At 49.6% G+C, this 15694-nt stretch overlaps 1 protein-coding gene across 2 annotated transcripts in view; it reads right to left on the bottom strand.

Moving 5' to 3' along the window:
• The window catches only part of AR (androgen receptor), a 216008-nt gene that overhangs the window by 17967 nt on the left and 182347 nt on the right, over window positions 1–15694 (bottom strand). The window contains exon 4 of one of the 2 annotated variants that reach the window (XM_056808755.1): window positions 10341–14121. The exons of the other annotated variant lie outside the window; for it this stretch is intronic. Coding sequence (XP_056664733.1) covers window positions 14066–14121 — 56 coding nt within the window. The 3' untranslated portion in view covers window positions 10341–14065. Of the gene's footprint in view, window positions 1–10340; window positions 14122–15694 lie in introns of those variants that run through there. 2 annotated transcript variants of the gene reach the window in all.

Below are 15694 nucleotides of genomic sequence, written 5' to 3'. Positions count from 1 at the left end.
TATTTTACAGCTGAGGAAACTGAGGCAGGCAGAGGTGAAGTGACTTGACATGCTACATGACCATTCATGAGGAATTTCCACTCCTCTAAACTCTTTTCCCAGCACCAAGGACTTTGGTTCTCTGTATGCAGCAGGTGCTTAATATTCATTGCTGCTATTATATTTCTACCCATGATCCAATGCTCATCTTCCCACACACTCCAACCTGCTGGCCCAGAATTAGAGATTCTTGAGTTGGGCCACTGGGACCAACAAAGTTTCCTTTTGAATAGTGTCCACACAGGGTCATCCAGCATTTAATTGAAGGCTACAAGTGAAGGGGGATGGTACCCAGCATCCCTTGAGGTTCACTCTTCCTTTTTTGAGACAGCTCTTCTCCTTAGGAAGTTTCCCCTTTATTTCCAGCCTGAGGTTCCATGTTTCAGCTTCTCCCCACAGTCCCCCGGGACAAAGTAGAACAAGGTTAATCCTTCCATTTGAAGGAGGGCCCTTGAAATATTCCCACAAAGCCTTTCTTCTTCAAGGTATGAGGCACAGACTCAAGGCTGCCCACCTCTTTAGGATTACATGGGGTTTAGGCCACTGGACTCTTTCAAAATGGGATGCCCAGAACTGAAGACCCAGACCACCGGCTGTGGCCCAATCAGGGCAGAGAACAGAGAAATCATTGCCCTATTCTGGGAAGCTATACCTCTCCTAGTGCCTGGAGTCCCATTTGTTTTTCTTGTTTACCATATCACTCTGTCGACTCGTCCTGATTTAGGAATCCAGTGAGCCACCTGAATCTCATCTCATTGCCCACTGCCAGTCTTCCCTGGCATCCATGGCCCTTTGCTAGAGATCTAGCTTGATCATCAGCTCCCCAAGGGCAGGGATTGTTTCCCTGTTTCCTTTTGTATCCCTCTCAGACCTCACCTAGAACTTCCTGGCCATTGCAGTCCTCTGCAGACTTCCTTCCACTTCCTACTCTTGGGATCTCCCTGGACTACCTGGTCTTGAGTGATTCTGCCTAGGTCCTACACCTGGGCTGTCCCACCACCCTCCAGCTAACAGCTGGCCATGAGGGAGAAAACCCTTCTAACAAAGCCCCAGTAACCCAATTCCCCAAACTTTATGGCCAATTCTCTGACCTCTACTGCAACAGCAACACCCATGAGCCAGTGACTCCTCTGCATCTGTTAGTACGGGGCCCCTGGCCCCCTAGGTTGAGAAGCTGGAAGTCTTGATTCCTCTCTTTCCCTCATTCCACATCAGTGGCCCACATTTGCCATTTTTATGGCCACAAATATCTCTGATATCCAATCCCTTCTCTCTGCTCACAAGCCACTCCGTACCTTTCCAACAGTAACCATTTCCACTTGGGCCTCCCTGCCTTGAAGTCTATCCTGCCCTGCTGCCAAGGTGACAAGAGCCTGGCCTTATTCGCCCCCAACGGCCAATGGCATTCTTCCCTCCCTCCCAAATTCCCTTGTCTCTAACTAGGTTGTGTAGATTTGGACTGGTTCTCTTTAGATTTATTCTATATAAAGCAGATATATGTCCACACATGCGCTAACATTTCTAGAGCACCTACTATGTACCATTAACTATACCAACTGCTTTGTAATTATTATCTCACTTGATCCTCAAAATAACCTTAGAAGGTGAGTGCTATTATTTATTTATGTTTAAAACCCTTCCCTTCCATCTTAGAGTCACTGCTGTGTATTGGTTCCAAGATAGAAAAGTGGTAAGAACTAGGCAATCAGGATTAAGTGACTTGTCCAGAGTGTCACAGCTAGGAAGTATCTGAGGTCAGATTTGAATCCAGGACCTCCCAGCTCCAGGTCTGACTCTTTATCCACTGAGCCACCTAGCTGCCCCTTCTCTATTGCTTTTTTTTAAACCCTCACACTACTGTGTATCAGTTCCAAGGTGGAAGAGCAGTAAGGTCTGGACAAATAGGAATTAAGTGACTTGGCCAGGGTCACCCAGCTAGGAAGTATCTGAGGTCAAATTTGAACCCAAGACCTCCCATATGAAGACCTGATTCTCAATCCACTGAGCCACCTAGCCACTCCCAGTAGGTGTTATTATGATCCAGTTATGATACAGTTGAGGAAATGGAGGTAGGCAGAGCCAAAATGGCTAACCGTGTCTTACTGCTAGTAAGTATCTGAGGCTGGATTTGAACTCAAGGTCTTCTTTACTTTAGGCCCAGGGCTCTGTGCACTATGGTATCACCTAGAAGGCCAAATCACAAAAATGTAATATATATCTATTTCTATTTCTATTTCTATTTCTATATCTGTGTCTATATCTATATCTATATCTATATCTATATCTATATCTATATCTATATCTACATGTGGTTGTTCACTGTTTAGTTGTTTTAATCATGCCCAATTCTTAGTGACCCCATTTGGGGTTTTCTTGGCAAAGTCACTGGAGTGATTTACCATTTCTTTCTTGAGCTCATTTTCCAGATGAAGAAACTGAGGGCAGTGACTTGCCCAGGGTCATAAAGCTAGTAAGTATCTGAGGTCAGATTTTAACTCAGGAAGACTCCAAGCCTGGCATTCTATGCCCACAAGTGTGTATATATTCTCTCTACATATTTGTGTATACCTCTCACCATGTCCTTGCTGTCTCCCTTATTAAAATGTTAGCAGCTTGTGGGAAAGAGTATCTGAGTCTTTGTATTGACATCTCCAGCCTCAATTAGTCCAATGTCTGGCACAGGGCTAGAACCTGTGATTTCATTGGTAGAGGGAACACCCAGGTGAGCAAGCTCCCTTTACCAATGCCTGTTGGCACCTTTTCTACAACTATCATAGGCAGGACTTTAATGAGATCATCCTGGCTCAAAACTCAGAGAATGTTCTGGAGAAACACTTGCTGATCAACTGACTGATGTGATCTTTCCTGAGAGATGAGGAAAGAATGGAAAAGTTGGGCAGGAATTACAAGGTTCCCTTGTGGCAGCCCATTACTCAGCTCTGAACACCTTCAAAAGCCCCAAAGAAGAAGAAGCACGTTCTGAGACCCTAAGGGACACCAACTGCTCGGTTCCAGAGATCAACACACTCAGACCTCCTGCTCGACTCTCTTTCTGGCCCCTGCCTAACCCAGCACTCATCTGGAGCTGCCCTTCAGGCCTAATTTGAAAACCAAGCCATAGCAGCCATGCCAAGTCTTGCCGGTCCATCACAAGGCAGCTCAGGAGATCAAAGGGAAGACTGATCGCTAGGTTTGATGTCAGATGGCAGGAGAGAGGGAAAAAGGGTGACCAGATGACAAGAGACAATGGACGACTCATCCATGGAGGAAGGCTAATGAAAACAACAAGTGAGATTGGAAGGCCAATCTTGAGTGCAGGATGACCTTGGCCAACAATTATTTATGCAGTTCTCAGGCACAGCCAGTAATAAAAAGATATGCGAACCCAGTGCCAATTCCAGCCTCCTGCTGGTAGGGGGTGGTGGGCAAGGGTGGCAGGGAGAGAGGAAGAGAAGCTGCCTGGTGCACCATGAGCTCCACACTGAGCCTGAGCTCTTTTCTCCATAGTGCCATTGGGGTGCTGGCTTTGGAGAAGAGCAGGGAGTGAAGGTCACTGGTATTGCCAGGCCCTGGGAGGGGATGGCCTCCTTCCTGTTTGGCCCACAGGCTTAGGCTGGGCCCCCAGAGCAGCGCCCATTGGGAGCAGATTTCGAGGAATCTTGCTAGGAAGCCTACCAATGTGGCCATGGAAAACAGCCTCCATTGCCTTCTTCTTGCCTGCTCCAGAGCCCAAGATTTACTGGCACGGAGGCTCTGTCCCACTTTCTGCTACCTGGGTGACCTGGCCCCAGCCAAGCCTCCATCTCTGAGCTGCCAGTTCCCAGCCTCGAACGTGGCCTTACCTGAATCATCTCAAGGGTGCCATGTAGCTTGAACTACTAGCTTTGCGGTTCTTGACCCCCGCAGACCATGAGATCTCTTGATTTTACTTCCATCTCTGACTCGGTTATCCCTGTTTTGTCCCGTCCCTCTATTTGGTCCAGTCCTGGGTTGCCAGGATTGTGCTGGGAGGGAATCTCTCCAAGTCCTGTTTGGGGTCTACGGCGGTAGCCCAGCTTTACATATAGTAGAGAGGTACAAGCCAATCACTGGGAGATGCCCAGTCAGAGCTGGGACTCACACCTTTCGGGGGAGGGGGCCCCTATTCGTCAGGCTGGGAATATGGAAGGCCTTTGGGCACCTTCCATAGGATCACTATTCTAGCCCTCTGAGGGTGGGGCCTGAAGGAGATCTGGTCTGAGGGTCAGCTTTCGCAGATGCTCAGTGCCATGCTCTGAACCTTCAAGGGCCTGGGTGGCCAACCTGATGGGTGGGAGTCCCTTGACGGATGCCCAGGTTGGAGGAACATTATCACTCCAGAGCTGAGAGGGGCCTCAAGGGAAAAATAGTGATTTTACAGAAGGGGAACCAGGCTTGAGGATCTGAAGTGACTTGCTCATGGCAAGGGACCTCAGGTGTCGCCTAGTACAACTCATCCAAGGACCAATTTAAATCTGAAAAGGTTCATCACCAAATTAGCCCGTGGGGGACGGATTTGGGGCAGCAATAATCCAGGAAGCCTCAAACACATAAAGGGCCGCAATCTGTATCAGTGAATGGACAACCAATATGGGTCAAATCACAGCTTATTGTCCTAAAAAACCGCTTGCTCACCTTTCAGGAAGGTTTTTTTGGTTTGGAAGGGTTTCTCTCCCACTTGCCGTGGGAGGTCAGGAAGCCAGGCCTCACCTTTTATTAACGCTGATAACTAATCCTTCCTGCTCCTCCGTACGAAAGGCTGGCATGGGATTTCCCAATTGCTTCAGCGAAGTGGCTAAGGTTCTGTCCCCGAGTACGAAAGGCCCAAAGGGCTCATTGGAAGCCAGGTGGAGCCAGGCGGTGTTGCTTAGGAGGGCGGCCACACCACACATGGCAGACAGCGAGCAGGGGGATCCTTTGTTTTCAGCCTGGGCTGGGACTGGCTGTATTGATGGACTACTTGGAAGGAAGGTTGGAAATCAGATGTGCCAGCTGGCATCAGCTGCTGTGCAGGAACCCAGAGGTCACGGCTTCTCTGAGCCATGCTACTGGCACTGGGCACCATGGACCTACACCAGAGGAGCCCAGAGCTGAGCAATGGGAGGGGCCTTAGAACAGGGAATGTCTGAGCTGGGACTTAACAACAGAAGGAGGGAACATTCCATGGTCTATAAGGGTTTGAAGAAATCTGCCTTTGGTTTGGGCTGTGCTCCTAAGGAGACACTGGGATAGGGAGACCTGTTCAAGTCATGCCTCTGCTGCTTACTCTTCTCCTCCCTGAGACTCAGTTTCCTCCTCTGTAAAATGGCCACATGGAACATAATGGCCTGAGGGCATCAAGGGTCCTTTGTGCAGCCTCAGGCGAGGGCCTGCGTCTCCCATGACTTACCAGAGAATTCAGAATTCAGCATGGCCCCCATTCCTAGAGTGTGACCACTTTCCTCAAGACTTGGAGATGGTAAGTGAGAGGCAGAAGTCAATGTGTCTATGGGGATCGCGGTGAGGTGAGGGCCTGGATGAACACTGTATAGTGCTATAAGGTTGGCAAAGCCCATTAGAGGCATCCTTCATCCTCCAAACAACCCTGTGAAGTGGATCCTATTATTACCCCCATTTTACAGATGAGAAAACTGATGTTCAGAGTGTTTCTTGGGGCCACATAGCTTGTATATGCACCTAGAGGTATCTAGGTAGCTCAGTGGGTCTGCCTGCAGTCAAGAAGTGCTGAGTTCAAATCTAGAATTTGACATTTACTAGCTGTGGGACTCTGGACAAGTCACTTAACCTCTGCCTGCCTCTGTGTCACATGGGGATAATATCTACCTTTTAGGGTTGTTGTGAGGATAAAGTGGGACAATATTTGTAAAGCACTTAGCATAGTGTCTGGCACATAACAAGCAACATATAAATGCTTCTTTCATTCCTCCTCTTCCTCCCTCCCTTCCTTATTTCCATCCTTCCATCCCCCTTCTTTCTCCCCTTTCTTCCTTCTTTCCTTCTCTCTCTGCCTCCCTCCTTTCCTCTTCTTTTTCCTTTCCTTCCTCCTTTTCCTTCTTTCTTTTCTTCCCTCCCTCCCTCCCTTCTTTCCCTCCTCCCCACCCTTCATTCATTCTTTCTCTCCTTCCTTCCCTCTCTTCTTTTCTCCCTCCTTTTCTTCCATCCCCCTTTCCCTCTCCTTCCCACCTTCCTTCTTTCTCTCTCTCCTTCCTGCTCTCCTTCCCTCTCTTCCTCCCCCCTCCTTTCCTTCCTTCTCCTTCCTTTTTCCCTCTCTTCCTCCCCTCCTCCTATCCTAACACTCTATGCACATGACCTTGTCAGCACATGGGCTGGGCGACCCTGAGCATGAAGAACAGCGGCCTCCACGGACCCAGGTCCCAGCCCCTGTAGGCCTTGGATGACAGCCTTCCCGTCCCTTGGTGACCGACCCTTGGATGACAGTCATCCATTCCCCTCTGCCCTTTGCTTGGTCACTAGATGAAAAGTGTCCATCCTCAGACATTTCTGCAAGTGCTCCCCTCCCTGGCCTGGCCTTTGGGATGCCAGGCTCACCTCCAAGCCACAGGGAGGGGCCTTGAATGGAGTATGGAACTGAGATCGAGGTGCTTTTATTCATGATGGGAGAATCTTCTGCAAACCAGCGAGGACCCAAAGTGGACATGCATTGGAAGGCTTCGATGATGGGAATCAGCTTTCTGTCTGGGCCAAGAAGTACAAGCAAAGCATGGTGGGACACCTCTCTTTGGGGACCCCATAGCTCAAGGCTCACACAATAAGGACCTCTCCTTGCCCCCTACGGGCCTCAGTTTTCTCCTTGGTAAGAAGAGGAGGTTGGGCTAGATGATCTCTAGAAGTCCCCACTAATGCTTAGCCCTGAGATCCTTGGATTACTGACTAAAGGAATGAATGAATGAATGAATGAATGAATGAATGAATGAATGGTTCTTACGGTTCATAGCTGGCAAAGGGAAGCCTAGGGAACAGTGTGTGTGTGTGTGCGTGTGTGTGTGTGTCTGTGGTGGCATACTTATTAGTGTCTTCTGCTCCTCAGGGTTGAGATTTAAATCTGTGCAGGCGACTTTTGGTAAAGAAACACCCCTAACCAATACAGCAGGGGCCTTCTCTGCAGCTTAGAGCTCTGGAGAGCAGCCAGGAAAATGAGAGTTAAGTGACTTGGCCAAGGCCACATGACCTGGCCTCGTCAGAGGCAGAACATCCCAAGGATGAGCCTTGACTTTCCTTCACTGAGCACAGATGCCAGCTGCTGTCAGTCTTCACTAAAGAGGAGAGCAGGGAATGGAGTTTAAACTTAGGTGCTGGACTAAGGTGGATGGTCTAATGCCATCCCACCTTTTCAGTCTCTAGGCAAAGCAGTCCAGGCCCCGATTCCCTCAAATCAGAAGCATCAGGCACCATGTTCCGTGCTTTATAAACTAGAATACAGGAAAGCAAGTCATTTCCAAACAAATTTGATAAGACACTGGGATGGGCCACTGATGTAGGTGATGAGCCTTGGATCCAGAAGGCTGGAAAGCTGAATTTGCATCCCACCTCTGAGGCTTCCTAGCTGTGTGACTCTGGATAAGTCATTTAACTTCTCTGTTCTCTGGGCTGTAAGTTGTTGGTCCAGATGAACAGTAGGGGCTTCTTCACAGGGATGACTCCCTCTGCTAAAGAAAATGGCAGGGAGGGCCTTCTCTAGGACCAGGACAAACGTGCTTGTACTCCCTTCCTCAGAAGATAAATTTCCAGTTGCAAGAGGCCTTAGAAATCAGCTAGGCAGCAGAGTGGATAGTTATCAGGCCTAGAGATGGGAGATCCTGGGTTCATATCTGGCCTCAGACACTTCCTGGCTGTGCCACCCTGGGCCAGTCACTTGACTCCCGTTGCCTAACCCTCACTGCTTTTCTGCCTTACAACCAGACACTCAGAATTGATTCTAAGACAGAAAGTAAGGGTTCTTTTTTAAAGTATCACTTCCTTACCTATCAGGTAACGGGGTCAGACAAGATGCCAAGAGCTAAGCTTTGGGGTGCTGTTTTAGTCATATTATGTCGAAGTTTGGTGTTGTGGATAATGGTGGACTTGGAGTTGGGAAGACCTGATTCAAATTCTGCCTCAGCCACTTACTTAAACTCTCTGCGTGACACCAGGTTACTCATTTAACCTTGCTCAGCCTCAGTTTCCTCAACTGTAAAATAAAATAGCATCAGGGATGCTACAAGGATTTAATGAGATTATATTTTGCAAATCTTAAAGAGCTTACATAAATACTAACAATTATTATTCTCTCAGTAACTCTGTGAAGCAGATATTAGTATTATTCCCATCTCACAGAAGAGGAAATGGAGGCTTAGTGGCGGTGAAGTGACTTGTCTACAGTCACACATCTGGCAAATGTCTGAGGCAAGATTTGAATTCAGGTCTTCTGATGGAAAGGTGTATAATTAGAATCTGCTCCCCAGGACTCTAAATCCCAGCATCCTACTTTCGTTCTCATGTTACGTGCTTACATTTTGGAGATGAAGTTTGTGTGTGACCCGGCCCCTCTCTCTCTTTCCCCCAGTCGCAGCTGGGAAAGCTGGCCTTATGCCAGCCAGGAGAATCTCCACGTATGTCTTTACTTTTTGTTAAAGAATTACGTTTGAACCTCTGTTTCTTTTAGCTTATTTTCTTTCTGCTTCAGGTGATTACTAATAAATCTTATAAACTGTACTTGGAGCTGGAGGATATTCATTTAACTCTTACGAAGGTCAGAGCTTGCTCGACTTGGTCCCCCGTAGCTTAGGATTCTAACGTGCACTGTAAGAACTCTGAGTTTGGAGAACCTAGACTAGGGGTCCTTAACGGGGGCCTGGGGCCTTCTAGTCGGAGTGGCCGAATAACTTCGAGGGATCTTATTTTCTGCATCTAAAAACAGGATGATGAGAAGGGAGCTGGGATGGCGGAAAGGCAGGCCAGCACCAGCCTCAAATGGAAACGGGGGCCTTGAAGCTGGGCATCGGCATCCCCGGGCCACCGCCTGACACTTCTGAAGCTTTGAATGTTATCTGGGTCTTGGTCAGACTTTTCTTTCTTTTGTTAAATATTTCCCAGTGACATTTGGATCTGGTTCAGTTGGCTAGCCCATCGCCCAGGGTGCCACATGTCTGCCCTGGACCCTTTCTTAAGTCTTTCCCAGCCATAGGGCCACTGGGTACATGGTGCTGGGGCTTCCTTTTCCACTCATTTCTCATGTCTCTGTAGTGCTAGGAAAGGCCTGGGCTCTGAGTGTTCAGGAGGAGGCCCTGGGTGGGGCCCTGGGGCCAGCAAAGACTAAAGAGAAGTGGGAGGGAGGGGCATGGTCCTAGAGATGGGAAGGCTGGAGCCAGTTCCTCCCTCCCTGTCTTGCCTCCCCCCATTTAGCTGCTCTGTAGCTTTATGTATGCCCCCTAATGGAATGGAAGCTCCCTGAGGGCAGGGGCTGGTTCCTTTCTGGCTCTGGGTTCTAAGGGCCTAGTAGAGTGTATAGATAGTAGGTGTTTAATAAATGTTTGTTGTCTTACAGAAAGCCTCTCTCTGCCTGTCTGTCTATCTGTCTGTCTGTCTGTCTCTCTTCCTCTCTCTCTCCCCCTCTCCCTCCTTCTCTCTCTCCCCCTCTCTCTTCCCCTCCTTTCCCTTCTCTCTCCCTTTCTCCCTCTCCCTCCCTCCCTCTCTCCCTCCTTCTCTCCCCCTTCCTCTCTCCCCCTCTCTCTTTCCTTCTCTCTCCCACCTCCCTCTCTTTCCCTCTACTTCCCTCTCTCTTCCTCCCTCTTTCTCCCCCCTCTTCCCCTCCCCCTCTCTCCCTCCTTCTCTCTCACCCCCTCTTCCTCCCCCCTCTCTCTCTCTCCCTCTCCTTCTCTCTCTCTCTCCCTCTCTCTCCCTCTCTCTCCCCCCTCTTCCTCTCTCTCTCCCTCTCCTTCTCTCTCTCCCTCTCTTTCTCCCTCTCCCTCTCTCTCCCCCCTCTTCCTCTCTCTCTCCCTCTCCTTCTCTCTCTTCCTCTCTTTCTCCCTCTACCTCTCTCTCCCCCCTCTCTCTCCCTCCTTCTCTCTCACCCCCTCCTCCTCTCTCTCTCCATCTCTCTCCCTCTCCTTCTCTCTCTCTCCCTCTCCTTCTCTCTCTCCCTCTCTCTCCCTCTCCCTCCCTCTCCCTTCCTCTCTCTCCCTCTCCTTCTCTCTCTCCCTCTCTTTCTCCCTCTCCCTCTCTCTCCCCCTCCTGCTCTCTCTGTCCCTCCCCACCTCTATCCCCCCTCCCCCTCAACCCCTTCCCTCTTCTTCTCTCTCTCTGTATGTATGTAGGAGATGATGGGCAGAGCTGTCTGTGGCTGTGCCACTGAGTGCCAGGCCAGTGAGCATTTTATAGGCTGTAACCTGGAAGCATGGACCTAAGGGAATAGGAGCAACTCAACCTCTGATCCCTCCCAAGGTCATGGAGCTGGAAGAATGTTGGGAGCCAGAAAGGGCCTCGGGGATGGTCTCTTGTAATGGATTCAAAGGACTGGTAAGAGACTGAGTCGTGACTCGAACCCAGGATTCCTTTCTCCTGCCTCCCTCCTTGCCATGTGATTGCTCTTCCCACTGCTCTCTTCAGATGACCCCACCCTTTTGGACCAGTGGAACGCCTGGCTAGAAAGACAAATCTCGCACTTTATCTTTCAAGGTTTACGTTGGACTATTTAGTCTAATAGACAGATAATGAAAGCCATGTCCCTGTGCTCAGCGGGGAAGCAGGGGCCTGTGGGGCTGAATTCGGGGTCCGCCGGTGGATGTGGGCCCTGGCTGCTTCTGCACAGTCCTTTTTCTTTGTTACAAGGGAGGGTCTGATTCTCAGGGGGCAGACATGTGCGTGTGTGCATGTGTGCGTGTGTGCGTGCGCGTGTGTGTGTGTGTGTGTGTGTGAGAGAGAGAGAGACAGAGAGGGAGAGAGAGAGGGGGGGGGGAGAGAGAGGGGGACAGAGGGGGAGAGAGAATGATGTAGAAACAAAAGGCTTCCATAAAACGATTAAAAAATATTTAGTCTAATGGATTGTAGCTCGTGTCAGAGGAAAAGAAATGGGTACGGCCATGATATAGAAGGCTGGAGACCTGGGCCAAGACGCCGAATGTGGCCAGGGCCCCCAGCCAAGTCTCCTCTCTCTGGGCTCTAAAAGACCACCATGCCAACGACAAGAAACTCGCCGTCCAGATGCCATTCGGAGCATGGGGCCCGCCAGACTTAGAGAAAACCTGCTCCTCGGAGATGCCCAGGCCAGGAAATAGGCTGACGTGCCAGGCTTTTCCACTGGAACAGGGGAGGGGGGGCCACGAATGTAAAAAAAAGGACTGGACTAATTTGGAGCATACATGTTTTTACAATTACTTTTCAACTGACATTAAAAACAAATGTTAGACAGCCCGAGCTGAACAGGTCAAGATGACCTGGGAAACAAATGAGAAAAAATAAAAAAGGAAAAAGAGAAAAGGGGGGGCAATGTTAACAGCCTTATTTCTGTCAGTCTGCCGTAAATAATAAAATACCATTGGTGCATTAATGGATTTATTAAAGGAAAATTCACTAGCAGAAATATGTCACATTCCAACAAACAGAAATCGGTGAAAAAGAAAGCACATTAGTCTCTCAAAGCACACTGGGGGCCCTCTCGTTGGCCTCGACATTACAGAGGAGACCCCAGGCTGGAATCCCTGGCTGGTTTCTCTCCAGAAGAAAGGTCTCAGGGCCAAGAGAAGGCGAGGGAAGTGTGCCTGGGGCGGGTGCTGGGCTGGGGGAGTGCTGGGAAAGCAGGAGGGCCCATGGCTTGCCATGTTCCCACCATTCCTCATCCCCGCCTTCTGGGGCTCAGCTTCAGAGTCTCCTTGGCCAGAAGGAGACCCGTTTCAACATGGAGGCTTTCAGGGACAGAACGTAACAAAATATTAGCCATTGGTATCACCGGTTGGGCCAGTGGGGGAAGGGGGGAGGTGTGGCTTGACTGCCAAGGAAAGTGGGCATGTGGGAGATGCGGGGGATGGGACAGTACAGGAACAAAAGGGCAGGTAAGGCAAGAAGGCTCAAGGCCAGAAATGGGGGGGGGCTGAGCTGGGCAATGTCTTCTTAGCATCACTAAAAAGGGGATCTTATGCTGGTTGCTAGGATTCATTGGCTCTTCCTGGTGGGGGCTCGAATCCAAGTAAGTTGATCGAACAAATGTCATCTACCCTAAAGCACAGTCCTGCCTCCCCTCCCTGGCTACTGAATCTGCCCTAGGATCCCAGTGTTGGGCAAGGAGAAAGCTAAATCAGAAACCACCTGGACCTGTTGCATAAGCCCTGGATAAGCATGGGCAAGTAGGGACAACAAAGGAGGAAAAGAATTGGGCTGGGATCTTTGGCCTTTCACCTCTTCCTTATAGGATCACTGAGGCATCTGGGACTAGAAAGGACATCAGATCAGAAGTCAGAGGCCTAGCTTCTCATGACAACTCAAACCTTTGACTCAAGATTTGCTCTGTGACTCAGTTTCTCCCACTGTAAAATGGCTGGAATGGATAGCCTCTGAGATCCCTTCTAGAACCCTAGGTATGACCTAGGGCAAATCCCTTCCTAGCCATGGGCCTCAGTTTCCCCCTTTATTAAACAAGAGGGCTGGATTAGCTGGCTTCTGAGACCTCTGTTGGCCCTGGATCTTCTATCCTGTTGGACAAGGACAGGTTGCTTCCCCTCACCAGAGTGGAGCCAGACCAGATGAGCTTTTGGAGGCAATATTCTCCAATGTTAGCCGCTATCTGTGCCTGGATCCTTTAGCTTCTTCGTCCTTTTGAAGAGGAATGTGGCTACTTCCTGTCCACAGGGGAAGTCCGGGCTTTGGTCCTAGTTTGATTAGTCGGTTGAGTTTCAGGAATCTCAGAAAAGGCCAGAGAGTGGCCCCTAAGGCTAAAGAGTCACATGTATTTGGCTATATCAGGTCCTTGGCAGTACATGCCAAGTTATGGGGCTGACCCCTACTCCCTTTCTTTAGTGGATGCCTGGAAAAGGTCACAGGTGTCTTTGAACCACCTGGAACCACCCAAGGGGCCAATGGATCTTCCTGGGAAGTTTAATGGGGAACTGGCTGCTTTCAAATGAGCTCTTTAGTGGGCTAAACGGATAGATGGGGAATTTGACTTATTGTTGGGAAAGGACCGGTCCAGGTAGAACTCAGCTGAGGACAGCAGGAAGTTCTCCCAACTGGAGCTGCCAATGATGGAATGGGCCACTTTGAGACACAGTGGGGTACTTATTTTCAGGCTGAGAGGAAAGACTAGATGGTCTCCAAACTTCCTTCTACCTCGGAAAGCCTGCCAGTCTTTGACTCTGTGGGGACTCCCATTTCCTGGCAGGGGGCATCTTCAAGAGTTCTTAGCCTACGGTCTGTGGCCAGATATCAGGGGCTCGGGGAACCTAGGCAAAAAATCTGCGTCTTTAGTTTTTACTAACATTTCACTGAAATTGAGCATGTATCCTGCAATGATTTCAAAAAGCATATTTGGAGGAGGGGTCCAAGGGCTCCGCCATCCTACTACAGGGTCCCCAGGGCACAAAGATGGTCCAGACTACTGGTTCTAGAGGGTCATTCTGCACAAGGGAGGTTCTGCTGCTATATGATTCAACAGACAGATTTCTTTCGGGTTCTCAAAATCGGTAGGGCAGTAGCACAGATATATCTGGGTCTGGTGACATCCACGTACACACACACACACACGCAGGATTGGCCACCAAAGATCGTTATGAGTCTAAGCCAATGCATGTAACAAGCAAGATGGTGGCCCAAGACTCAAAGGTGCTGCCCTCTGAAAATTCCTCACAACAACCCTGTGAGGTAGGCCGGAACATCTAAGCCCTTCACCATAGCAATAGTCCCCCTCCCTGCCCTCTTCCCCGCATTGGCCCCAGTCACTGACAGAGAAGGCTTCTGCCTCCTGGGGCTCCCCGCTAGAGAGAGCCTTCTAGAACCCCTGGTTTGAATGAGGAAAGGTACTTCATCTTCCATCCCTGGTCCTTTTGTGCTGCTTGTAATACCACATGCGAGATTTTTCTGATATGGAAGAGAGAGACCAGTGAATGAAGAAGTATGGGGTTGGGAAAGGGGAGGGAGAAGACAAGCTTTCCTAGCTTGCAGCACCCACTTTTAGACCTTGGGCCCCCCTAATAGGCTGAGCGCAGCAGGCCAAGGAGACAGGACCACTTGGGGAGTTACGTGTATTTTTTTTCCCAATCACAGCTAGGGGGCACCATAGTGGATAGAGCTTGGGACCTAGTGTCAGGAAGACCTGGGTTCAAATCCAGCCTCGGATACTTCATAGTTGTGTGACTATCATATATCAAATCATTTAACTTCTGTCTGACTCGGTTTCCTCAACTGTAGAATGAAGATAATAAGAATATACCCACTTCCTAGGGAGGGTTGCTGTGAGGAGCAAACATATGGTATCTGTAAAGTGCTTGGCACAGTACCTGGCACATAGTAGGTCAGCTACTATTATATTAATAATAAAGAGAAAGAGTGGGCATGGAAGAGGGCACTGTGTGTAGGTATGGGGTATGCGATTTTTGCTTTAGCCCTATCCCCTTTAGATACACTGCCTAACAGGGGCAAGTCCATTTAGGGTACTCGTTCAGGACATTGTGGGTCACATCCAGACACCCAGAAGTAGAATGTGAGGTGAATGGATGTAGAAAAGGGGCAGGGAGGGGAGGAGGAGAGAGGAGAGGAGAGGAAGCATAGGACAATTGGAAGAATTCACAAGATCTGAGTTTAAAATCCTGGTTCTGCCATTTAGTATCTATGTGACCTTAGGTAAGTCACCTGACTTCCCTGGCCCTCAGTTTCCTTACCTATCAGATAAAAAGGTTAGACTAACTAGCCTCTGAGGGCCCTTTCAGTTCCAGATGTAAGATCCCAAGTGTGACCTGGCCAAGTCCCTTCTCCCTCAGACAAGTCCCTTCCTTCTCCTAAGGCCTCAGTTTCCCTCTCTATAAAATAAAGATTGGACTAGTTGGTCTCTAGGGCCCGCCCCACCAGCTCCAGAGCTCTGATCCTAAGGAAGCTCAGTTTTAACAGCCTCATCATTTCTCCGCAGGGCCCAGCCAACTCTCCTTCCACATTTTGGGCAGCTTAAAGATGTAGACAGGGTAGTTTGGTCACATGCATTGGACCCAGTCCCAGTCCTGTCATTTCCTAAACCATTGGACCAATTACGCCGTCTCAATGGCACTCATTGCCCTCTTCAATAAAAGAGAGAAGGGCGGATCTGCTGAGCTCCATATGGCAGTCTGACTGTGACTGAGGGTGAAATGGTCAAAAACGTCACAGGATCTGGTTTCAAACCTCAGCTCTACTCCTTGAGTGCCCTTAGGCAAGTTGCTGGGTCTTGGTGGGCCTCAGTTTCCTCATTTGTAAAATGAAGGTTCCTTATGTTCCCCTTGCTCCAAGATCCCATGATGCAGGCACAGAAAGCAGCCTCTGTGCCGGTGGCTCAACAGCTGAGGAAGGGGGCAAATGTGGGAGGAAGCATGGCCACTCCCCGTCCCCAAACCCTTGCTGCCCTGTGGGGCCCTGAGTGTATAGTGTGTGGATTATGGAGAATCCAGGCCCAATTCTGAGGGAG

This window comes from Monodelphis domestica, chromosome X (assembly GCF_027887165.1).
Source record: "Monodelphis domestica isolate mMonDom1 chromosome X, mMonDom1.pri, whole genome shotgun sequence".
NCBI lineage: Eukaryota > Metazoa > Chordata > Mammalia > Didelphimorphia > Didelphidae > Monodelphis > Monodelphis domestica.
Note: the sequence above shows the minus strand (reverse complement) of the source record. Positions and strands in the feature narration are given on the sequence as shown.